Raw genomic sequence first — 25787 nt, 5'->3', positions numbered from 1 at the left:
GGTAAAATATTTTAATAAACAATTGTCTATAGATTCGTTGAATTTTATGTTAAAATTTTATTGATGTCTATAAATTTAGTAGATCCTGAGTTGGATTTAATTGATCCTATACCTGATATTTATGAACATTTTAATCGCTATAATAATCTTATATTTAATAACAAATTAGGAGGATGTGAAGTTAAATGGAGTAAAAGAATGACTCTGTATGTTTTTTTTTTTTTGTAAATCAATTTTTTTTAATTATTATTCATTTTTAGTTGTGCTGGAAATTGCCGTTATATACCACGAAGTGGAGAATGTATTATATCTCTTAGTGAACCATTGTTAAAATTAAGGCCGCGCTGTGACTTTGTTAATACACTTCTTCATGAAATGATTCATGCATATTTATTTGTAACAAAAAATAATCGTGATCGTGATGGCCATGGACCAGAATTTCAATCATGGATGAATAAAATTAATAAAATTTGTGGTACTTCAGTTACAATTTATCATACATTTAATGCAGAGGTACGCCATTATAAGACACATGTATGGAGATGTAATGGTCCTTGTTCTAGAAGACCACCATTTTGGGGATATATTAGGAGATCAATGAATAGAGCTCCTTCTAAAAATGATTATTGGTGGTCACAACATGAAGCAACTTGTGGTGGGAAATTTATAAAAATTAAAGAACCAGATAATTATAGAAAAAATGTAGTTTCAAAAACTAATTCATGTCAAAATAATGTACCAAAAAAAATGACTATTGTTAATGGAATTCTTGTTTCTGCAAAAGAATCACCAAAAAAATTATCTCCATCAAATAAAGGTGATGTGACTAATGTTGGTGATATTAAACCAATCTTGAAATATACAGGTAATATTATAAGACCAAATAATGGAATAAACAGGCAAAATAAAAATGGAAGTAGGACTATAACTCCAAAAAGTATACCAAGTTCTTCTAATAGAATAATTAAACAAAGAAATGTTACTAATTCTAAGGAATCGCAAAAAATAATAAAACCCAATAAATCATCCGATAAGATAATATTACCAAAAAATCAAAATTCTCTTGATAGTTTTGTTATACGAACTCCTAAGAAGTGGGATATTTCTAGACAGGAAAATATAAAATCTCCTAAAAAATGTTGTGAAGATATTATTTATCTTGGTACCTTACCAAAAGGTAAGAAACTTGGTACTGCTCCATCTAAATCTCCATCTTTTTTGAAAAAACTTCATCAGGAGAGACTTGAACGGATGAAGAAATTTTGATACTTGTTTACTAAATTTTTTCAAAATAAAAATTAATACATAGACAATAGAAAATTTAACAAATGAAAAAATATTTTATTCTTGTTTAAAAATGTATTTTTGTAAATAACTTTAAATTAAAATCCATTATAAATAAAATTTGTCAGTGTTAAATAAATGTTCATTATTAAAATAAATAATTCTGTAATAGGACAAAAACCTGTCTACTATTTTTAATCTTTACCATTTTTTTCTTATAACATTTTTAATTATCTGTTAATTATAAGAAATTTGTTAATATTTAAAAATTAGAATAATTAATCACATATTTTTAAATAGAATTTTATTGAAAAAAGAAAATATTTTGAACAATTTTTCATATAACTATCATTAATTTTTGAAGATTATTTTTTTAATTATAACATTATATATTAAAAAAAATTTTGTTTTTATTAACATTAATTTTTTTTATATTAATTATATAAAAAAACTCCAGTCATTTATTCTACAAAAAAAAGTTTTAAAAAAACAAACAATATCTGGACATTTTATATTCTGTAGCATAAGGATGATTAATAAAATATACAAAGAACATATTAAATAAAAAAAATGGATGAAATAAATTGTTTAAATTTATCATGATTATTTTGATAATATATTTGTATTTTTACTGACTTAAGAGTAAATTATCAGTAATAATTTAAAAAAGATATAAAATATAAGATTGATAATAGTATCATTGATTTAAATAATAATTTTTGTTATTTAGCAATACTAAAAGTATTTAGTTAGATTATCGTTAATTAAAAGTTTTGTTATCAAGTAATGAATCAGAAGATGATATCATACAAAATTCTAAAACTAATGAAACTATGTTTCTTATCAATTAAAAGATTGTATAAAAAAGAAGCTTTTTTAAATATTATATTATTTTTTTTGGTTTTTAAAAATGAAATATTATTGCATTATATTATTTTTTACAATTTTAACAGTTTTACATGGATGTAATGATGTAGATCCTGACTGTAAAGATAAATTAAAGTATTGTAATGATTCTAATTATCAACCATTAATGAAAAAATATTGTGCTTTAACTTGTAATTTGTGTCCAGTAATAACTACACCATCTCCATATGGTGTATGTGTTATGAATGAATGTCCAGTAGGTGCACAATGTATTCAAAATCTTTGTATACCAGATACACAATTAACAACTCCATCTAGTAATTGTGTAGATTATGCCAGTAATTGTGAAACTATAAAAACATACTGTGAAGTACCATCTTATATTCCATTAATGAAAGCAAATTGTGCCAAAACTTGTGGATATTGTGGATCAAGTATGGCTACAACTGTTAAAACAACTACACAACCTTCATCAGGACCATGCATTTCTGGTATTTGTCCAGCTGGAAACACATGTATTAATAGCTTATGTTATCCAATACCAAATTCAAAATCTACACCCTCAACATGTATTGACTATGCTACTAATTGTCAATCACTAAAAGATTACTGTCGAAATAGTGTATATCATGATATTATGAAAGAACAATGTGCTAAAACATGTGATTATTGTAGTTAAATAATATTTATTTTAATCATCCTGACATTTTTTATTTCTTAAATTACAAAAAAAAAACATAAAAGTTGTATAAAACATACTTATTATAAAATGTTATACTTAAAAAAAAAAATTGTTTTTGTATTCTTATTAGGTAATTAGTTTTGTAGTATGAAAAATCGTGATTTTCAGATAAAAAAAAATTTAGTTTATTGTAAAAAGTTATACTTTAATTTTTTTTTTCAAAAATAATTGTGATAATGGTGTTAAATGTGCTTTATCTCTTATTTATTTGTTTAAATGATAAAGTATTAGAAAAAAAATTAATAATACGAGTACTTTAATTTAATCTTCTTTATAATAGTTTTCTTTTTATCATAAATATTCATTTTTTGATTAATAAAGAAAAATGTTATTGGCTAAATGTATATATTTTACTCAAATTTTATTATCATTCATTTCTATAGTATATGGTATTTGTAATGATAAATCTGACAAATGTATCAAAATGAAATCGTATTGTAACGTCAATTTTTATCAAGATTTAATGTCAAGAGAATGTCCCGAGACATGTAAATTTTGTAATAATAAACTGGCTATAACACTTGATAACGTTATCTCATCAAATAATATGATAACAACACCTACATGCTATGAAAATGACTCACGTAAATGTGAGCCGTTAAAAAATTTGTGTGAAAATTTTATTTATGAATTAATAATGAAAAAAGAATGTCCTGTTACTTGTGGTATTTGTAAACCACTTAAAAATAACGAAAAAAAAATTAAAATAAATTTAAAAACAAAAAATAAAAATTTGGAAGAAAATGTTGATAATTTTTTTAATTATTATGATTATTATTATTAACAAAATCTTAATCATTATTGCTCTTTTTTTTAATTAATAAATAATAAATTTAAAAAAATATTGATATATTTTTTTATTATTAGAAAAAAATTTATAAGGTAATTATTTTTTTAATATTAAAATATAATTTAAATGAAACTTTTTGTAAAAGTAATTTATTTATCGTAGTAAACATTTTTTTTTTAAATTGACTTTAAAATGAATATTGTCCTGTATTAAATTTTTTTTTTATTTCAAAATTAGTTAAAGTAAATAAATTTAAATTGAAAATATTGTCTATTATTAGATATTTAAAAAATGTCAGTGTACTTTGAAGAATAAGTTTTTTTTTTACACTTTTATGTATTATTACACTTTAAAATTTCAAATATTTTATTTTTAAAGTATACTATAACTTAATTATAAACTAAAGTATATCTATTGCATTTATTATCTTTTTTTTATTCTTAATATTTATAATAAATGTTTATATAGAAATTTTATATACTAATAAAAAAAATGAAGTAATTACGTGATGTATATTTTTTTTATCTAATCAACTTCATTTCAATTAAAATTTAAAAAAAATTGATATTTTCTCCAGAAATATGTAACAATTATGCATTTGACTTATAATTTTTTGAAATTTTAAACTTTTATTATTAACATGAATACATGGATTTTATAATATAAAAATTTTATTGCATTAAATTTAAAATATTAAATATGATAAAATTTTTCTAAAAAGTGACTTGACATTTGTGGTTTAATAAAATTTTTGTAAAAAACAAAAGATTTTAAAGTATTTTTTCATGAAAAACTCACTAAAATTTGTTTCATTTTTATAATAACTTTTTGACTATTGTTATTAAAAGAAATTTTTTTAGAAAAAAATTTATAATATATTTTAACAAACTTACAAAAATATGAAGTACGATGAATTGGGATTGTTTCAATTTTATAAATATATAATTTTTGCTAAAAAGTTCTATAATCTTCAACTACTTTGAAAATAAAATTATTTATCTTTCTGATTGATTCTTTCAATACTGTTTTATATTATGACAATGATTAGAGATTAAAAAATATTTCGAAACTTTATTTTTTTATAAAACTGATTAAAAATAGATATAAAAAATTGTTGTCTTATTATAATTAGCAAGGGAATTAGAGTAAAAATCTATAATTTTTTAAAAATAACCAAAATTTTTAAATTTTTCCAATATCTCATTTTAATCTTATTCTACGACAATCAAATTAAAAGCAATAAATTATTTTTAAAAATGTGTAAGATGCAGAAACAGTTTCACTTCAAAATCTTTAATGTTTCAAATATTCAAAATTTTGTTTGCAAATATGAAAAAAATTTTTATATTTTCTATTTTTCGAATTATAACTTTAATTAAAATTTATAAAATACTATCTTGAAGTGCTTTTGCTTGAATATTAAAAAAAACAAACTATATCTTCATGAACTAAATTAAAAATTTTGTTTAAAAAACTAAGTAAACGTTTGGTAATTTTTTATGAATGTAGAATTTACTTCATATTATACAAAGTAGATAAATTAATATTGCATTCATTAATCATATCGTAAATTTTTTTAAGTTTTTTTAATATTTTTTAATTTACTGATAAAAATATGATAAATATTATCGTGATAATAAAATATAAACTAATGTAAAAATGACTGATAAACGTTTCCCAGCAATAAAGAAAATTTTTGTAAAAATCAAAAAGATAAAAAAAAAGTTCTTTTGATTTTAAAATAAGATTTTAAAATTAAAACTACAATATTAACAATTTTTTTTGTAGTTTACTATTTATTAATCATCATTATAATAATTTTTGTCAAAGATGTTATGTATAATTTAAATTTATATTTAATTATACTTTTGTGTCTATACAAAATTGTTGTACAAATGTACAACAATTTTTTAAAGTTCTATTGCCACTACTGTACAATTTTATTTAACAATAAAATTTGTTTATTATAAGAAGACTTTTTTTTTAACTCAAACAAAGTATATTACAAATTTTAAAAAAAATAAATAATATTATATTGTTATATGTTTTTTTTACTTTGACGTAATCAAATATTTCACAACATGTTTTGTGTCTAAACAATCTAATCGTAAATAAAAATTGCGCATAACTTTTTAAAAAAAATATGATAATGTAATAGGATTGATCAAACATCAAAAAAGTACATATTTCATAATTATATTTAAACGTTGTGAAAATGCTTATACTTCACAGCAATTAATTAATAAGTTAAATATTCATTTACAATGAACAAAATTATTTTAGCAATTTTAGTAATTCTACTTTTCATTACACTTACTTCTATTAAAGCACAAGAAGAACAACAGCAAGAAGGACAACAACAACAACAGACAGATGAAGAAGCTAAAAGAAAAGAAGAAGAAGCAAAGAAAGAATTAGAAAAAATTAAAAAAGAGAGTAAAGTAGACAATGATATTGATCAAAGAGGTATACCAACTGGAGACGATGTAGAAGAAGAAGTTAAAGAAGATACTTTGCCTCCAGGTTTTACAATGCCCACAACATTAGTACCATTAAAGGGCGATGATGTTAATATGGATGACGTAGAGCAAGTAGAATATGAATATGATGAAGATGAAGAAGAAGCTGATGGACAAAATTTAAATAATAATGATGGGAAGAATAATGAAGAAGCTAAAAATGAAGAGAGTAAAAAATGAAAGCATTAAAAAAATAAAGAAAAAAGAAAACTGAAAAAGAATTTTTTTTCCTAAAAAAACTATTTATTCACTATTAAATTAAAAATATTTTTTAATTACAAAGTTTAAAGCATGAAAAATTTAATAAAACCAAAAACTTCAAATATTTATTATACAATATTTGGCTAAATTCAAAAAAAAAATATTATTCAAAGCTCCAAATTATTTTAAGAATACTAATTCTTTTTACTTTTAATAACAATTTTAAAAATTTTATTTTATTTTAATAACTTTTTATAATAAAATCTGCTTTTTCACCATTTAAATATTTTTTAATAAGATAATATATATAGTTATTTTGTAACTATATTAACAATAAATCAATAATAAAATTTCATCATTATACTATGTAATTATTAATTTAGAGGAAAAAAAAAATTTATTAAATTAATATAAGCCACATATAATATAAATTTAATGTCAATGTATAAACAAATTGCTATTTTAATATAAATTATTTCATATTTTGATTTATTTTATAGATATAATTTTCCAAGATCTATAAATTTTTTAATTTTTTTATAATTAGTAGTAATATAAATCTAAATCAGTAGTAAATTTTAAAACTTTTTTTAATTTTATTGAAAAATTGTTTTGAAATATTTTTTTTATATGTCTGTACATAATTTTATTCAATCATATTCATTTACTTTTGTTTTAATTTTATACTTTAAGCATTAATAATTTGATATTAGTATTATCAATTTAAAAATTATTGTTAATTCTTTTTTAATATTATAATTGAATTTATGTAAGGATAATAGTTATATTTTATTTTAATAGTTTTATGTTTGATATTTAACTATTATTTGTTGATACATATATTTGAAACAAGAAGTCAAATTTTTTTATTACTTTTATGTTTTAATACATTTTCTGTTATCAATTTGATTGAATTATTCTTTTTTAATTTTTAAAATAATGAAAGTTAACTTTTTAATTTATATGTTGTTAATGTTTTATTCAATAAAATTATTTAATATATGTTAAAAATAATTTTTTAAAGTTTTTTTTTATTTATTTTTTTTAAAAATTTATTGAAGAATTAAGATTTTATCTTTTGTCATTATTATTATAACAATTTTCAAGAATAAGATTATTTTATGAATTTTTAATATGTTTTTTTGAAAAAATCTTTATATAATCCTGTTATATTTGATTCCAATTAATTTTATTTTAAAAAAGTTGTAAAGATTTTTTTAGTATGTGTTTTATTTATGCAATAATTTCTTATTACAACAAAACTTTTAAAAATAATATTTTTTACAATTATATCAATTAATTTGATATTTAAAATATTACAAAATGATTTTTACTGTAATGATTCATTGATAGTTATTCCTTTACTATATTATTTTCTTCATCATTATAGTCTGTATTCTTTTAACAAATAGATGAGTAAATAAAACTTGATATCTTAAATAGAATTTTTGTATAAAAACATTTGGTGAAATGTTCACTTGAGGAAAAAAATCAACATTGTCACTTTATTGTACCATTTTACAATACAATCGATTTAGATTATCACTAAACACTCCCGTTTACTTATTTTTCTAGATTTCATATTAAAGAAAAAATGGATTCACAGGGACGGAAAGTAATTGTTGTTGATAATGGAACTGGGGTATAAAAATTTTATTTTAACGTTAATTAAAAAATTATTTTTTATTTTAGTTTGTTAAATGTGGATATGCAGGTACAAATTTTCCTTCGCATATTTTTCCCTCAATTGTTGGTAGACCAATTATTAGATCATCACAAAAAATTGGAAATATTGAAATAAAAGATTTAATGGTTGGGGAAGAATGCACAGAACTTCGTCAAATGCTTGATTGTTCTTATCCAATGGAAAATGGTATTGTAAGGAATTGGGAAGATATGGGACATATATGGGATCATACTTTTGGTCCAGAAAAATTAGATATTGATCCTTCAGATTGTAAGTTAATGCTTACAGAACCGGCATTAAATCCAAATTCTAATAGAGAAAAGATGTTTGAAGTTATGTTTGAACAATATGGTTTTCATTCTGTTTACATTGCTGTTCAGGCAGTCTTAACTTTATATGCACAAGGATTGTTAACAGGTGTTGTTATTGATAGCGGGGATGGCGTTACTCATATATGCCCAGTTTATGAAGGTTATGCTTTGAATCATCTTACTAGAAGATTAGATATTGCTGGAAGAGATATAACAAGATATCTTATTAAATTGCTTCTACTTAGAGGATATACTTTTAATCATTCTGCTGATTTTGAAACTATAAGACAAATGAAAGAAAAACTTTGTTATGTTGCTTATGATGTTGAACAGGAACAAAAATTGGCATTGGAAACTACTGTTTTAACTGAAAAATATATGGTTCCAGATGGTCGAGTCATAAGAGTTGGTGGAGAAAGATTTGAAGCACCTGAAGTTTTATTCCAACCCCATTTAATTAATGTTGAAAAACAAGGCCTTTCTGAAATGTTGTTTAATGTTATTCAATCAGCAGATATTGATACACGATTAGAATTTTACAAACATATTGTTCTTAGTGGTGGTAGTACTATGTATCCTGGACTACCTTCACGATTGGAACGTGAATTAAAACAACTATATTTGGACCGTGTACTTAATGGTAAAACTGATGGTTTTTCTAAATTTAGAATTCGTATTGAGGCACCACCTCGTCGTAAACATATGGTTTTCTTAGGTGGAGCAGTTCTTTCACATTTAATGCGTGATCGAGATGCTGATTTTTGGGTTTCAAAAGCAGAATGGGAAGAGTATGGAATAACTCATTGTATACGAAAACTTGGCATAAAATAATTTAAATGATATCAATTATTATTTTAAACTATTATTTAAACTAATTTTGTTGTATATGATTTAATTTAACTTTTATAAATGAACTTTTAAAAATGTGTACCATTTATAAAAGAATTTTGATTTAAAATTAATTAGTCATTTTTTTTTCTTTGTTTATTAGGTAATAAAATAAAGAATCCAGCTGTTTTATTAAACAAAAGTTTTAATGTTAAAATGAAATAAATTGCCTTAAAAGATAGTAATTCAAATATATCAATCTTTTTAAATGATTCTATTATTTCTAGAAAAAGAGATCATCTAAAAAAATTATTATAATTAATTTTCTTTTAACATTTCTTTAAGTAATTATATTTATTATTTTGTTTTCTATCTAATATCTAAAAAAAAATTTAATAATATTTTAGTATTTAAAAAAATTTATTATATTATTTCTTATTTAAATTTATTTTTTTAATACAATATTTTATTTGATAATTATTTTGTCACTTTGTTTTTTATTTTTATTACAAACAGATTAAAATTTTTTATTCATAACTATTTAGAATCTACAATTATTGCAAAAACAAATATTTTAGTTATTATTTTTAGGAATAAATTAAAAATGCATTAATTTTCTAGTTTAATTGAAAAGAAGATATATTCATATGTAAATATGAATTTTACACTAACAATTTATACTCCAATAATGGAGTAAAAAATTGTAAATACATAAAATATGAAAAGAATTTAATAATATATTGTTTAATAAAAAAAATTTTTAATCATACTTTTAAAAATTAACATTTATATATGTATATTTAATTTGTATTTACATTTAAAAAAATGATTACTATTTTCTTATTGATAAATAATTGTATTAATTAACAGTTTCTGATACATAATTATTGGTAACAAATGTTTTAACCAACTGCCCTAAGTTGTTTTTAAAATATTTATTTCTTTTGAGTTATATAAATTTAAAAATTAAACATGACATTGACAAAATATTTTTGCTTTATTTGAATGTCACAGACACAAAAAAGGTAAAATAATTTCTAATGTAACTTATTATATATATTAAAAAAAATATTCTTAGATTATTAAACTTTTTTTAAAAAAAAAATTAATTTTTTTAGTAAATAACTGAAATATAAAATGATAAAAAATTTAATTTATTAAACATTTTAAAATTTGTTATTATTTACTTTTATTAGTCGTTTTTTATACATCATTCAAAAAAAATTTTGATAAATGATATTTTTTAAATTGTATTTTGATTATAAATATATAATTTTGAAAATAAGAACTATAATTCAATAAGTATAATAATTTTTATTTTATTTTTTTTAAATTAAATTAAATTAAATTGTATTTATTTAATAATTACATATTATTTGATTTTACACATAAACTTTTGCACTTAATAGTTAATTTTTAATGAATATTTAAAGATAATTAAATAATGATTTAAATTTTTTTACATAAATTACTATAATAACAAATTATTTTAATTATATACAAAGAAATATAGTATTTTATTTTAAAGAAGAAGTGATCTTTATATTAAAAATTTATTTACTTAAAACAATTAATTTTCCTTTCTTTATTATATTATTTATTAATGTTAAATAGTTTTAAATTAATATTTCAAAATAAATTATTGCATTTAATCAGTTCCATTTATATATGTCTAATAAATAAAATGAAAAATTATTTTCTGCACATTTGTAATATATTCTTTTTTGTATGTAATAAATCAAAAATGATGATGTTTCTTATAATTAGTTATAAATTAGTCGTCAATTTTTGTTATCATTATATTACCACATTAACAATATTTATTGTGACCTTATAAATATATATTATAACAAATATTTAAAAAAAAAAAAAACTATAATTTTCAACCTTCTTATTTTTTATGTAACTTATGTTTTTTAAATTCTGAACTACATTTTATATTATTAAATACTTTATTTTATTACTTTAAAAGAACATTTAATTTATGAGGAAATATAAAATAAATAATTATTTTTCTTTTATCCATGAATGTATAATATTTATTATTTCAAAAAAAAAAAATTATATAATATAGGACAATTTTTTAAAACTAACATTCCATGTAATGATGATTTAAAGTTGTATAAAGATGGTATAAAAGTAAATTAAAAACTAATGACATCAGCTGATTGATGCGTAACAGAAAATAATTTATTTCCTTTTATAAATAGTGACAAAAATAGTCAGGGTCCATTAATCAACATACCTTAAAAATATTTTCTTTTATATAACAATATTAAAGCTAACCTATATTAATAAATTTAGGTAGCAGACTTTTTTCTATTAAATATATGGTTAAATTTGATCTAGTTATCAGTTAACATTCTTTAAATACTCATCCCATCATCAAAAGTAATGATATGTATTATTGTGATAAAAATCATTGTATCAAATGTTATTCATACATATTTTCTTTCTTGACAAATAAAAACATTCATAATATATTTTTTATTATTTTTATTATCAGTTTCATATTGTTTTTTTTTTATAATTTTGGCTTAAATTACAATATGCAAATGTTTAAATTTTTTTTTTTTTTCAAAACAAATTTTTTAGTTTTAAATAAAATACATAATAAAATTTTGATATTATTTTTTTATCAAAACATTTTATAATAAATTTTCAATTAAAATTTTTTAATCTTCTTTATTAATAATGTATAGAAGAATTTAAATGTTATATTAGAAAAACAACTTATTTTTTAATACTAAATATAATTTTTTAAAAGACCCATTATATCACTAAATATTTTTCTGTTATTCTATTATCTTTGATAATATTATGAATCACCAGAAAAGCTATTATGAATGATTAAAATATTTTAAAACTTTTTATTATTCTATTACTGTTTTGTAAGAGTATCTATTAATACATTACAAATATCATTCTACTTACCATCATATCTTTCAAAACAAGAATCTTATTTTTCAAAATTAACATCAAAAAAAAAAAAACTTTATTTTTCTTGTACTTAAAACGGCTATTTTACTTATTTAAAAAAATTTTTAATTAAAAATTTTAATATATTTTGGTAAATATTTGCCATTATATTCTAGGTAATGATAAAATAATTATATATATAATTTTTTAACAAAAATTTTCTTTCCTCATATTATAAAAATTATATATATATACTATTATTATATTAACTCTTTTCTTTGAAAAATGTTATATTTATAAAAGCTTTATATAATATATAAATAAATCTTTTACTTCTTTATTTACATGTACTATGTAGTTATTAAAAAATTAATATTTGATTTTTACAAAAAATAATTATGAATGTTGTTTAATAAAAATTTAAATATACATTTAAAACATGATATTATTATTGTTAAATTTTGATAAACTTTTACCTTAAAATATAAATAAATACATTTATAACTTTCATTATATATATATATTTTTTTAAAATATTTATAATAATAATTATTAAAGGTAAAATAATATTATTAAAAATATTCTTACTCACTCTCTTATCTCTATCTAATTTTAATCCAATTAAGAATATTTATCTAACTCTTGATAATATTAAAACTTTTTAGTTACAAAATTTTAGCTGAAAATTTTATAAAATAATTGAGCGTATTTAATATATTATTAAGCTTTATATATTATGTAAAATTATATTAATTTTAAAGTAAAAAAATATATATATAACATTCCCTAATTTGTTTTGTTAATTTTATTATTTACCAACTATTTAATTATGCCATTTTTTTATACATGATCAAAAAAAAAATGTGTAAATAAAAGTATCCAAATATAAATAGTGATGATATTTTTAAAAGATCTTCGATTTTTATAATAATGTTTCTCATTTATATTTAAAATTTTTTATTGTTACAAGATGTTTTTATTCTATTTTTTTTTCTCTAATAAACAATGTATTGAAACTATCATATTAAGATTTTCTTTATTTTAAGATATAACAAAAAAAAAGTCGTTTGTTTTATATTTATAATTTATAGATAGTTATCACTTTCAAAAAATGTTCTTTTTATTTAAATAACTTTTTTTATATCTAATGATATTTTAATTTGTATTTTATTATAATTGAAATTTTTTTTTTTAACATAACTTTTATCTAAATTATAAATTCAAGATAGTAAAGGACATAACAGTTAAATATTATAGGATTATTTTTATCTCGTTTGTATTTTTAAAAAATTTTAATATTTGTGAGAAAATAATGAATAAAAAAAAAGATGACTTCTTTAAATTTTTATTTTATTATATCATAAAAAAAATGCCCTCTAGAAGTTATTTAAAAAATTATTATACAATTTCATTAAATAAAAATAAATATTTAATGAGATTGGTTCATTTATTTTTAGTATTACTATTCATGATTATCTATTTTCATTTTAAATAATTTTGTTTTCCTCATAAGGGAATAAACTTTACTATTATTTTTGTTTTCATATTATATCTTTTTATGGACAATCAAAGTTTTGACTCTCTAATTATTTCTTTTTGTTGGATATTTGTTATCTTTTTTATAAACTTAATAGAGATAGTGTTCATTTTAAAAAATATTTATATATATTTTTTTTATTTTTGTTGATGTTCTTATAATAAAAAAAATATATTTTTTTTTTCTATATAATTAAAAGATATAACAACTATATAATATATAATTTAATTATTATTTAATTATGTAGAATATATTTTACATAAATTAGAACTGAATATATTTGGCATTTTATCTTTAATAAGTCAATTATATTTACTAACTATTTACAGCTGCTCCTAAATCATAAAAGTTTTACGAGATTAAGTTTGATGTGATCAAATTTAATAACATGTAACATTTATATATACATTTATATATTTATTTTATTTTGTCTGTAATTATAAAAAAGAAAAATTTTAAATAAATACATAATATGATTTTTTTTTATTTTATATTTTTATACTATAACTTCATAATATGATGAAGCATTCATTGTCAGATGTTTTTAACATTCTCCTCAATATGTATTAAAATAATCTTATCATTATTATTATTGAGCAAATGTCAAGATGATTGCAATATGATATTTTCCTTTTTCTTTCAATTTCTATTTTTACAATTCAAAATAATAACCAAATCCATGGAGGGTCGATAAAATATTATAATATATAAAATTTTTTATATTTATGTGCTTATTTTATTATATAATTTAAAATTATATATATATTTATTATGATAATAATTATAAATTTTTATCATTATTATTTTGTATTATTATTTTTTTTTATAAAAAGTAACATTTTTCATAAGTAAATAATAATTATACTTATTCAGTACTTGTATAATTTATAATTTCTAAAGAATTTTTATTAATCATAATCTTTTTCTTATTGCTTTTTTTTTTCGTAAAGTCTCTATATTGTTTTCATAGACACATAATGTTTTTTACCATCTATTCATTATCATATAAAAGTTTGAATTGTTTACATCTAATTGATCTACATCATTATTCACTTACCACTCTTTTTAAAAGAATTAACGGATTTTTTATAAATTATTTTAAAAAAATTGTTTATTTCAAATTTGATGCAAAATAAAGATACACATCGTTAAAAGTTTTCTTCTTTATAAAAAAAAAGTTTTTTTTTCATCTTTTTGATGTTAGATGTTTAAATGTCACAAGGTTTCATCTCCTACCCTTAAGTTGAGTGTTTCATATATTGTTTTGATTTTTCTCTTACAACACAATAAATATATATATATCTAAGATAACAACCTACACATTACTTTTAATTAGTCTTATCTTGATAACACTTTCATATGAAACTTTAAAATTCATAGGTTCTTTTTTTTTTAAATAAAATAAATATTTTTAAATGAAAAAAAAATGTTTATAATCTTATTTAATAACAAACTAATAATTATTAAATAATCACATTGAATGATGGAATTTTTATTTAAAGAATTATATTAATGTATACTTTTATGATATAAATACAAAATTTGTTTTAATTACACCCACTCTAAATCAAATTCTCACAATTTTAGTGGATTAAAAAATAAGATGTGGAAAATAAACTTTAACTAATAAACTATTTTAAATTTTTTTATAAGGATATTATAACATATATATATATATACTTACTATTTTATTTTATTAAATTAAATAAAATAATAAATGTTTTAGAAATATATATTTGAGTATATAAAAATTAAATATTAAAAATATATGAGGGCAATTCTTATTATATATAACAATCATCTCTTCATGAAAAAATGTTATCTTAGCATTTAGTTTCATTATTCACAAAAATGTTTAACTACATTTTTCTCTTACTCATTTATATTATCTCCTATTTCTCCATATACAATATGTATATATATACCAATTAATGAATGTAATATTTTTTTCTAAGAATACGCGCTCCAATTCATTGTTTATTCAAGATAGTCTTTCATTCAAAAGATTACATTTTCCTTGGATGAGGAATATTTTAGGGTACAAAAACTTTTCAACTACTAAGTATTTCTTTCATAAAAAAAAAAATTACTTTTACCAAAATCATTCAACATTTATATTTTATTTATCTTAAGAAAAAAAAAAATTACCTTTTGACAAGTAAATAGTTTGGTCAAATATTTTATCAATTTACCATACCTAAATCTTTTAATTTTCCTTATTATTTTAACTCCAAAATTAATAATTGTTTAAGAAAAAAAAGAAAGAAAAAACTAATAATATTAATATAAAAACGCCATCATAAAGATATCTAGTTTAATTAAGAAAAATACATTTTTTTTTCTCTCTAATATTAGTATTCATTTATTTATTTATTAATCAAATATTTGTCAATTACTATATAACAATTTTAGTCAACAATCAATCTCAACAAAAATTACTCAATTATTTTCTTTAAAATAATAATCTACTACCCTATACAAAACATACCTAATAATATTTCAATTTCACACTTCTTCGATCAGAAGTTAAACAAAAAAAAAATTTATCTAACTTTTTTTTTTTTAAATTTAAAAATATTTTTAAATGAAATTTTTATCTTATTTTATTTTTTATTTTATTGTGAATAAGTTATAAAAGTATCTTTTAATTTTATAGGAAAAAAAAATTGTCTGCTTAAAAGAAAAAGTTTAAATACATTTTTAATTTTTCTATAATTTATCTATCTCTTTGTTTTAAATATAATCAACTTGATAATTTTAAAAACGAGATTATTGTTTTAAAATTAAAATTTTTTTATTAAATAAATATAAATATATCTATTTGTAGTAGATTTTTATCAAAGTAAGAATAAACTTATTTTAAAGTTTATTGTTAAATATTAAAATCAAATAAATAGTATTAATTTCAGTAATTAAATTAATTAATTTGTTTCCTATTGTTCTTTTTTTTTGATGTCTTAATAGTTTAATTTTAATTAATTTTATATTAAAAAAAAAATTTATACAATAATATAAATAAAATTTATAAATATTTTATAAAAAAAAAATCTTTTAACTTATTTTATCTTTTCAAATTTTATTTCTTTAAAGAAAACCATATTTTATTTTCCTTGTATTATTTTTTCTACTTTCTCCATATAGACTATCTTACTACAACCTATGTAAATAAAATCACATTTTTAAGAAAAATTTTCTTAAATATATACATTCAATATCAACTCTTTTCTTAACCAATGTCTCATATTTTATACATTTGTGCTTCACATTTCCATCATTATATCATACTTACCTTCTTCTTATTATTTTAGTTACCTTAAAGCTGCGCGAGAACATACTATAGACATTTATATAGATAATTCAACTAGATTGTAATATATAACTATCTTTTAATGTTATCATTAGTGTAGGAAAAAAGTTAATTTTTTTAATACTCAAATGATGAGGACACCAACTTTGTTAGTAGAAGTTTAAGATAAAAAAAAAAGAAGAGAAATACCTTAACATTAACATTCATATTATAAAGACAATGAATAGTTATTTTCTTTATCATCCAACAAATATGACCCTTCTATGTATATTAAAAAAAATTACAAAATATATTTAACAATTAACTAACAAATATTTATCGTTATCGCTTTCTTAAAAATTATTGTATATATTATTTTTATATATTAATATTTCTTTAAAATTACTGTATACAATTATAATACTTAATAATAGGTTTTATTTCCAGAAAAAGTACATATAATATAACAAAAATCTAATTCAAACTGAACTATTAGATCATTTTTTTTTTAAATATTTAGAAAAAAAAAATTACCAACTTAATAATAAAAAAGAATACAATACTATATATATATTATAGAAACAAATTATTAAAATAGGAAACTTTTTTATTTAAATTTTTATAATAAAATTATATCTTATGAATTACAACAAGTATCGGAAAATACTACTATAAAAATATTTTCAATATTCTATCAATCTACAACTATTAATTTCTATTTTTCAAATTATATCAAAAATTATTTTTTTTATTTAAACTAAATTTTTCACTCTCAATATATACATATATCTATATATATATATATACATATGTTCAAACAATCAACATTTTTTATTTTGAATTTTTCAAAATAGAAAAAAATTAATTCATAAGGACAAATCAAAAAAAAAAAAACTCTTTTTTTCTTCTTTAATAAAAATTTGTCAAAAAGAAGAGTATATATTCAAATTATTTAACAAAACATTTTTGCTGACAAAATAAAAACAAAGAAAATCAATTCAAACAATTTGTTATATACAATATTAACTTTTGAATAACAAAAAAAAAAAATTCCTTTATAAATTATAATTTATATAAACTTCCTTTCTGAAATAATTTTTTTTTTTTTGTAAAAAAAAAAAGAAAAAAAGAATAAAGAAACTATATTTTTGATTAAAATAACGCAATACTCCTTTTAAAAAAAAATTTTTTTTTTTAATCTATAAATATTTATAATCAAAAAAGAAAAAGAAGAAAATAAGAAATGATACAAACAGTTAAGATATTTTATCTAACAAAACTTACTTTTTTTATGATCTCTTTTTTAATACTTTTTTCAATACCAATATTTTCGATCTCAGGAAATTATAACAAAATATGGATACCTTCTAAATATGATTGTCCATCAACTTGTCCACCAATATCTTCTTGTTTTAATGTTAGCCATTGTCATAAGACTACATTAGATGAGTGTGGTTGTTGCAAAATATGTATTGGAAAATTACATGATAAATGTGGACCTAAAATTGGAATATGTGGAGAAAATTTATATTGTTCATTTGAAGATTCAACATCTATTGATATGAATATTGGAATATGTAGAGGTATGTTCACTTTTTTTTTTCTTTTCATATTATAATTAATATAAAAAATAATACATTAATAATAAATTAAAAAATAATTTATTAATTTTTTAGAAAGATATCCAGAAAAATGTTTAAATGTTAAATGTCCAATAACATTTATCTCTGAATGTCCTGATGATTCAAGATTAACAACACCACAAGTTATTCCTGGTGAATGTTGTACACCACCACCAAAATGTATCTGTGAACCATCAGGTTGTCAAAAAACTGTTCCAACATGTAAACCAGGATATGAAAGAATATTAATAAAATTAGGAAATTCAACATTACCTGGTGAGTGTTGTGATGAATTTAAATGTGAAAAAATTAGAAGAGATTGTAAAAATATAAAATGTCCAGAGGTTTTTGATATGGATGCTATTGATACATGTCCAGAAGATTCATTTAGACCACCATCATATGTTAGAGATGAAGGTTGTTGTCCATTTAATCCTGGTTGTAGATGTAAAGAATTACATTGTCCAATTAATATATGTCCAAAAAATGAAACATTAATTATTGATGTTAAAGGTGATGGTACACCAGGAAGATGTTGTGATAAATTTCATTGTATCAATGAAACAATAAATAATAAAAAAATTATTAATAATTATGATTATTTATGGCATAGAAATTTTGAATGTAATTATAATGGTATTATTTATAAAGAAGGACAAAAATGGTATGCAAATAGTTGTCAAAATTGTGAATGTAAAAATGGTGTAGTTTTATGTAAAAAAATGGATTGTGATAAACCACCAAATGATTGTACATGGGTAGGTGTATTAAATGATGAATGTTGTCCAGTATGCCTTGGTTGTAAAACAGAAGATGGACAATATTTTAGTAAAAATGAAACATGGAAAAAAGATGATTGTACAACATGTACATGTGGTATTGATGGTAAAAATTATTGTCAAACAACAACATGCCTTAAACAATGTGATAATCCAAAAAAAATTGATGGTGAATGTTGTCCTGTTTGTGATGAACCATTAATAATTGTTCCACCAAAAATTTGCCCAGAAATTAAATGTTCATTACGTTGTCCTAATGGTTTAGTAAAAGATTCTTGGGGTTGTTTTAAATGTCATTGTGCTGATAATATACATACATTTAATTTTTATAATGATTTTGATACTCCTTTAACATCAGTAACTGATACATGTGAAGATTTTGATGGTATGATATGTGATAAAACATGTGCACATGGTTATATTAAAAATCAAAATGGTTGTCGTGTATGTAAATGTTCTAAATGTCCAGAACTTGATCAATGTTATAAACATTGTTTATATGGTTTTGAATTAAATTCACAAGGATGTCCTATTTGTAAATGTAATCCTAAAAATATTATAAATAAAGAAGAAAGTAATATTATTAAAGTATCATCAAATGATACATGTCATATAACTTTTGATGATGGTTCATTTGAGATAAAAGATAATGGTGAATGGTGGACAGATAATAATTGTAGAAATTGTTTTTGTCATAATGGTAAAGAATTATGTTCAATAATATCATGTCCACAAAGACCTTCATTTTGTCCAGAATCTCAATGGATAAAAAAAGGTGATGATTGTTGTCCATCATGTTTTGGTCAACATTCTATTGAAACAAAACATGATTTAACTGTTTGTTATAATCCTGGTACAGGAAGATTATATGTTGATGGTGAAACATGGTATTCAACACCATGTACAGCATGTACCTGTAGAGTAGGACATGTTTTATGTGCTGCACCAAAATGTCCACCAGTAACTTGTGAATATCCAATACTAGATAATAATAGTACATGTTGTATGAGATGTCCAAAAGAAGATGAAATTATATCAAATAATAATTATACAGATAAAAAACAACAAAATTTAATTATAATTGAAAGTAATAATATTGGTTTTTATGGTAATGATGATGGACATAATGAATTTTGTGTTGATGATTCAAGAATAGCTCATTTAATAAAACAAAAATGGAGAAAAGATGAATGTACATCTTGTGAATGTAAAACAGGAAATAAAATAAATTGTTATAAAGAAATATGTCCAAGTTTAAATAATTGTAAAGGTAAATCAATTCTTGTTAAAGGAAAATGTTGTCCAATGTGTTCAGATATTTTTTCATCAGAAGCAATATGTACTTATGAAAAGACAGCTTACAAAGTAAATGAAGAATGGAAGGATGGAAGGTGTAAGACATGTAAATGTATGCCAGGTAGTAAGACTGTTTGTACAGAAACAGCTTGCCCTGAATGTAAAGATCCTATTTATGTTGATGGGCAATGTTGTCCTTTGTGTAGAGAGGATGATAAAATATTACAAATAGGCAGTTTAGAATTAAAAAAATCAAATACAATATTAAAAATTTTATGTATAGCCTTACTTGGAGCCTTCATCTTTATAGTTATTCTTCTGGTAGTCTTTGTAGTTTTATGGAAAAAAAAAAGTACAAATAATAATGTAAGTTTCTTTATATTTATTTATATATATTTTTTTTCTATTTTATAGAAACAAAATGTTACTAAAGTCACTGATCCTCTTCCTGTATATCAAAAACATTTTCGCTGTGAATCTCTTGACGACCCAACTACAGAATCATTACTTTCAGATGACTGTGGATCTAGTTTACCAGGTCGTTCTTCCTCAAATTGCAGTTCAGAACGTGGTCCAAATTATACGGACAGGATGCTTCTGCAAGCTTCCAAATAATATTATTTTTTTTAAACATATAATTATTATTTGTATCTTAACAAAAATTTCACTTACATAAATGAAACTATTAATATTTTATTACTATACATTAATTAGAGTTCAGAAAAAAATATTTAGTAATAATGAAGAAAAAAAAAAGATAGATGACAATATTTTAATATGAATACAACTTTGTATAAAAAAAGAGGATTGAAGGTACAATATTTACCTGACTTCAAGTAATCTAAATAATATACATATTTTTGTACTATATTTTATTTTATGATAACGAAAGAAAAAATATTTTTAAGATATTTTTTTTTTATGTATGTTGAATAAGTGAACAAGAATAATATGATTTCAAATAATAAAATTGATTAATTTTATAGTTTATTTAATTAAAATTCTAAAAACATTAAAATAAATAGAAATATTTATGATGGTTATATTTCAACATATTTTTAAAAAAAAATTGAATAATTATGTACAAAATATTTTTAATTATTATGCATATATTAATTTTTTTATAACATTTCTAAAATTTTCACTACAATTTAACAGTGATATTTGTTTTCATAAAGTCATAATTTTACAATTGTATTATAGGATAGAAGCATAAAAAAAAGACATGATCTTTATTAAAGTTAAATATCTTTGATAAGGAAAATAGTCATTTATCATACTATTATATAATATAAAAAATGTATAACTGCAAATAGAAAAATTTGTAATGCTCTCTATCTGGAACATTAGCAAAACAGAAAAAGTCAGAGAAGAAGATATAAAAAGAGAAGAGCAAGAGAAAAATCTTAAGTTTAAAAAAGATGTAATCTTCTCTGAACAACCATTAATTCTAATCATAATATTTTTATTAATGATCATTGTTATGTTTTTTTTTTATTTATAAAAATAAATTTATCTTCACTTTTATAATTTATTGTTTGAAATTAATAAAACAAGAGAAGAATTTTTTTTAAAAATAAATTATCTTGAACAATCATATCTACTTTACAATGAAACATCATAGAGTACATAAGAACTTTTAAAAGATATATAAATATAGAAACATTTAAAAAAACTTATATATAACTTTTTTCTCAACAAAAGTTATAATATAAAACAATTGATATTGATTTAAAAAATATATAATTTATTTTTTTTAGCTTTAATATAAATAATATTTATTCTAAATAAATTTCTAATTTTAATTACCTTCAAAAGTAAAATTTCAAATTTTTAGCTTTGTATTTAGGAAATTTTAAAAAAAATAAGACATATATTTTGATGACTTCATAAATACATGTTTAACATAAACAATTCTTTCTTAAAATATATTAGAATTTAACAGCAAAGTAAAATAAAAAAAAAGATAATATTTATATGTAGTAGTTCTGTAAATATATATAATTATATAATTTTAATTTTTGTTTTTTATGATTAATAAAACTTATTGAAATAATGTTTTTAAGATTAATTTACTATTTAAAAACAAAGAAAAAAAACGTTAGTATCATTTTCTTAAATTAGTTTGGTGCAAAGAAAAAAAAAATTTATTATAATTATTTTATTAATTAACAAAGTGTAAAAAAATTGATTTGTGATGTAATAGAAAAAAAATCGTTCGTTTTATTATCAAAAAAATTAATGTACTATTTTTGATAAATACTTTTTTTATATTTACACATACAAAATCAATATTTTATAAAATTAAATTTTTAAATGCAAAAATATACTTATTTCTAAAAAATATTATTGATAATGATATTTTTATGCACCAAAATAATTTAAGAACATCATAAAAGAACATTTTTTCTCTATGTGAATATAAAAAAAATATACTTTATTTAGTTTGGTTTTGTACGAAAGTTTATTTATATAAACTTTTTATTATCTACTTTAAAGTAAAAAAAACAATATTTTTAATATTTATCATTGTTTAAATGTGTTTTATTTTTTAATGTATGTTTTAGATATTAAAAATATAATAAAATTAGGCACAAATTATTAAACTTTTTTTTAACTTTTATACATTTAAATCAAAAAAGTTTATTTAATTTTTTATTTTTTAAATTTAAATTGTATTGCTGTTATTTTAGTATAATATATAACACTTCAAATAAAAATTTTTTAAAATATTTTATTTATATTGTTTTTAATAAATAAAATTTATATTAAACGATTACGTAAATTAAAATCATTTTAGAATTATTTATAAACTTATAAAGGTTTTTTTTCTCCTAACATATTCCTGTTTAATCTTCCAACTAAATCATTAAAATATTTTTGCCATTTTTTTGTAACCAATGTTACAGGTTTTTCTAAAAAAATTTTTTAATTAAATTTAAAAATATGCATGGTATAGTAAATACTTTTCTACATATTATTAACTTTTTCATAAAAACTTTAATGCTTTTATGAATTATAATTTTATCAATTTATAAAACAAAATAGAATCAAAGAAAGTTATAGTTGTCAGAATATTTCATAACAATATGAATTTTTTATATAAAAATTCTTCTACAATTTTAAATAAGGCATATTTTTTTGCCAATAAATGGATCAAAAAAATATTTTTAAATATTTTTAATATAACTACATAATTGTTACTAAAATTACGCAAAAGATGTTTTAAAATCATAATTAATATTCTAAACTTTTCTTATTTTTAATTTTAATATTTTTGCTATAATAATTAGTATCAAAACATCTTAATAATGTATTTTTTTAAAACAAAATTATGTATGTGCAACAAAAAAAAAACAGAAAATATTATTATCATGTATATAAAAAATGATATGCTTACCTGTTTCGGTAGTTGTTTCTGGAGCAATTGTTGTTGTTGTAGTTGGAAGATAAGGTTTAGAAGCTATTAAATCTTTAATTAATTTCAAATATCTAAAGATTCTACCAAATTCTCTTTCAAAAACGTAATCACGAACAACTTTATAAACTAAAAAAGTACATTTTTATAATTATTTTAAAATATTATATTAAACTCACCTCTTTCATATAATTTACTGAGTGGATTTCCTGAAAAATAAAAGTAGATTAGTAAAATGTTTTTTTATTTTTAAACAATTACTCATATGTCTTCCAAATCTTTCATGTCTTCCATGTCTTCCAAATCTACCAAATCTTCCAAATCTTCTCAATCCTTTGCGTCTTCCGTTGCTTTCTTCTGATTCTGATGAAGAACTTGAGCTTGAGCTTGAGCTTGATGATGAGCTTGATTTTTCTTCTTCTGATTCAGATGAGGAGCTTGAGCTAGATTCTTCTGATTCGGATGAAGCGCTTGAGTCAGATTCTTCTTCTTCTTCTTCTTCTTTTTCTTCTTTTTCTTTTTCTTTTTCTTTTTCTTCTTCTTCTTCTTCTTCTTCTTCTCCTTCTCCTTCTTCATTTTCTGGACCTTCTGTTTTTCCTAATTTTATAATTTCAGGTTCTGGACCTTCTCCTTCTCCTTCTGTGAATATTTCAGGTGATCCATTTTGTCTTTCTTCTTCTTCTTCTTCTTCTTCTTCTTCAGATTCAGATTCAGATTCTGCTTCTCTTTTTTTACGTTTTTCTTCATCGTCATCGTCATCATCGTCATCATCGTCATCATCATCACCATCATCACCATCATCGTCATCATCATCGTCATCATCATCTTCATCTTCATCACTATCTTTTGGTACATTTTTAGAACCTTTTTGACCATCTGAAGCTCTAGCAACTCTTATTAAGTCACTCTAAAGAAAAATTAAAATTTTCTTAAAAAGTCTTACATCTCTTTTAACTAAATCTCTTCCTGATGGAACGGCATTAGAAATCAAGAAGACATTTAAAAGTAAAATAAGTAATAAATAGAAAGCTGAATAATACATGATTTGATATATCAATTCTTTAAAAAAATTTGCTTTTATAGAAAATTTTTTGTTTGACAGAACTTAAAATGATCAACACATTGTACTTTTAATTTAACTATTTCAAATATTTGATATTGGTATATATTTATAAAAATATTGTTTTAACACATTATTATTACAATTTTTTTTAATGTTCATAAATGTTAAATAATTAGTGCACCAATTTATATGTATTATTATAATGAAAAACGTATTTTTTCTTAATTTTTAATTTTTGATTAAGTTTATTTTTAAAATACTTGTCGAAAAAAAAAATTTTTAATATTACAATAAACCTAATTAAATAAAATTTTAAAAGAAATTATTTTTTATTTTACTTGATTATTAAATATATGTTATGTAATTAGCAGTAAATTTATGCAATGATTAAAAAAATTTTTTTACTTATCAAATTGACAGCAGATAAGGTTGACACTTGGAATTACATATTAAATTATTCATAGTAAAAGATGTTAATTTTACTATTTCTTGTATATATTTCTGGCTTTAAAAAGAAAAATTTAAACAAATAAAATGTAAAAAATTCTTTATTATTTAATATTTAAAATTGTTTTTAAGTAAGTTTTTTTTTTAATTTTTTTACATTTAATTTTTTTATACCTATAACAATATTATAA

General features: G+C 19.7%; 7 protein-coding genes across 7 annotated transcripts; 6 read left to right on the top strand and 1 right to left on the bottom strand.

Annotated features, from left to right (window-relative positions):
* Positions 1-63: 63 nt before the first annotated feature.
* Positions 64-1266, top strand: SRAE_2000468100 (Domain of unknown function SprT-like domain-containing protein; the record flags this gene model as incomplete). The annotated part of the gene is made up of 2 exons (XM_024643583.1): positions 64-206; positions 261-1266. 2 exons carry the CDS (start codon positions 64-66, stop codon positions 1264-1266), a joined length of 1149 nt encoding a protein of 382 aa, XP_024509239.1.
* Positions 1267-2194: 928 nt separating this feature from the next.
* On the top strand, positions 2195-2830 carry SRAE_2000468000 (ShKT domain-containing protein; the record flags this gene model as incomplete). Its single annotated transcript, XM_024643582.1, has 1 exon — positions 2195-2830. One exon carries the CDS (start codon positions 2195-2197, stop codon positions 2828-2830), a length of 636 nt encoding a protein of 211 aa, XP_024509238.1.
* A 487-nt stretch (positions 2831-3317) lies between these two features.
* On the top strand, positions 3318-3677 carry SRAE_2000467950 (ShKT domain-containing protein; the record flags this gene model as incomplete). The annotated part of the gene is made up of 1 exon (XM_024643581.1): positions 3318-3677. One exon carries the CDS (start codon positions 3318-3320, stop codon positions 3675-3677), a length of 360 nt encoding a protein of 119 aa, XP_024509237.1.
* A 2270-nt stretch (positions 3678-5947) lies between these two features.
* On the top strand, positions 5948-6382 carry SRAE_2000467900 (Hypothetical protein; the record flags this gene model as incomplete). Its single annotated transcript, XM_024643580.1, has 1 exon — positions 5948-6382. One exon carries the CDS (start codon positions 5948-5950, stop codon positions 6380-6382), a length of 435 nt encoding a protein of 144 aa, XP_024509236.1.
* A 1615-nt stretch (positions 6383-7997) lies between these two features.
* SRAE_2000467800 (Actin-related protein 2) lies at positions 7998-9232 on the top strand (the record flags this gene model as incomplete). The annotated part of the gene is made up of 2 exons (XM_024643579.1): positions 7998-8045; positions 8096-9232. The coding sequence occupies 2 exons, from the start codon at positions 7998-8000 to the stop codon at positions 9230-9232; spliced, it is 1185 nt and encodes a 394-aa protein (XP_024509235.1).
* A 9030-nt stretch (positions 9233-18262) lies between these two features.
* On the top strand, positions 18263-21283 carry SRAE_2000467700 (Cysteine-rich motor neuron 1 protein; the record flags this gene model as incomplete). The annotated part of the gene is made up of 4 exons (XM_024643578.1): positions 18263-18554; positions 18648-20642; positions 20688-21034; positions 21083-21283. The coding sequence occupies 4 exons, from the start codon at positions 18263-18265 to the stop codon at positions 21281-21283; spliced, it is 2835 nt and encodes a 944-aa protein (XP_024509234.1).
* A 2199-nt stretch (positions 21284-23482) lies between these two features.
* SRAE_2000467600 (Hypothetical protein) lies at positions 23483-25128 on the bottom strand (the record flags this gene model as incomplete). The annotated part of the gene is made up of 5 exons (XM_024643577.1): positions 23483-23583; positions 24069-24215; positions 24266-24295; positions 24348-24993; positions 25030-25128. The coding sequence occupies 5 exons, from the start codon at positions 25126-25128 to the stop codon at positions 23483-23485; spliced, it is 1023 nt and encodes a 340-aa protein (XP_024509233.1).
* Positions 25129-25787: the final 659 nt, after the last annotated feature.

Source organism: Strongyloides ratti, assembly GCF_001040885.1.
Source record: "Strongyloides ratti genome assembly S_ratti_ED321, chromosome : 2".
NCBI lineage: Eukaryota > Metazoa > Nematoda > Chromadorea > Rhabditida > Strongyloididae > Strongyloides > Strongyloides ratti.
This window is presented reverse-complemented; position numbering and strand designations above follow the sequence as displayed.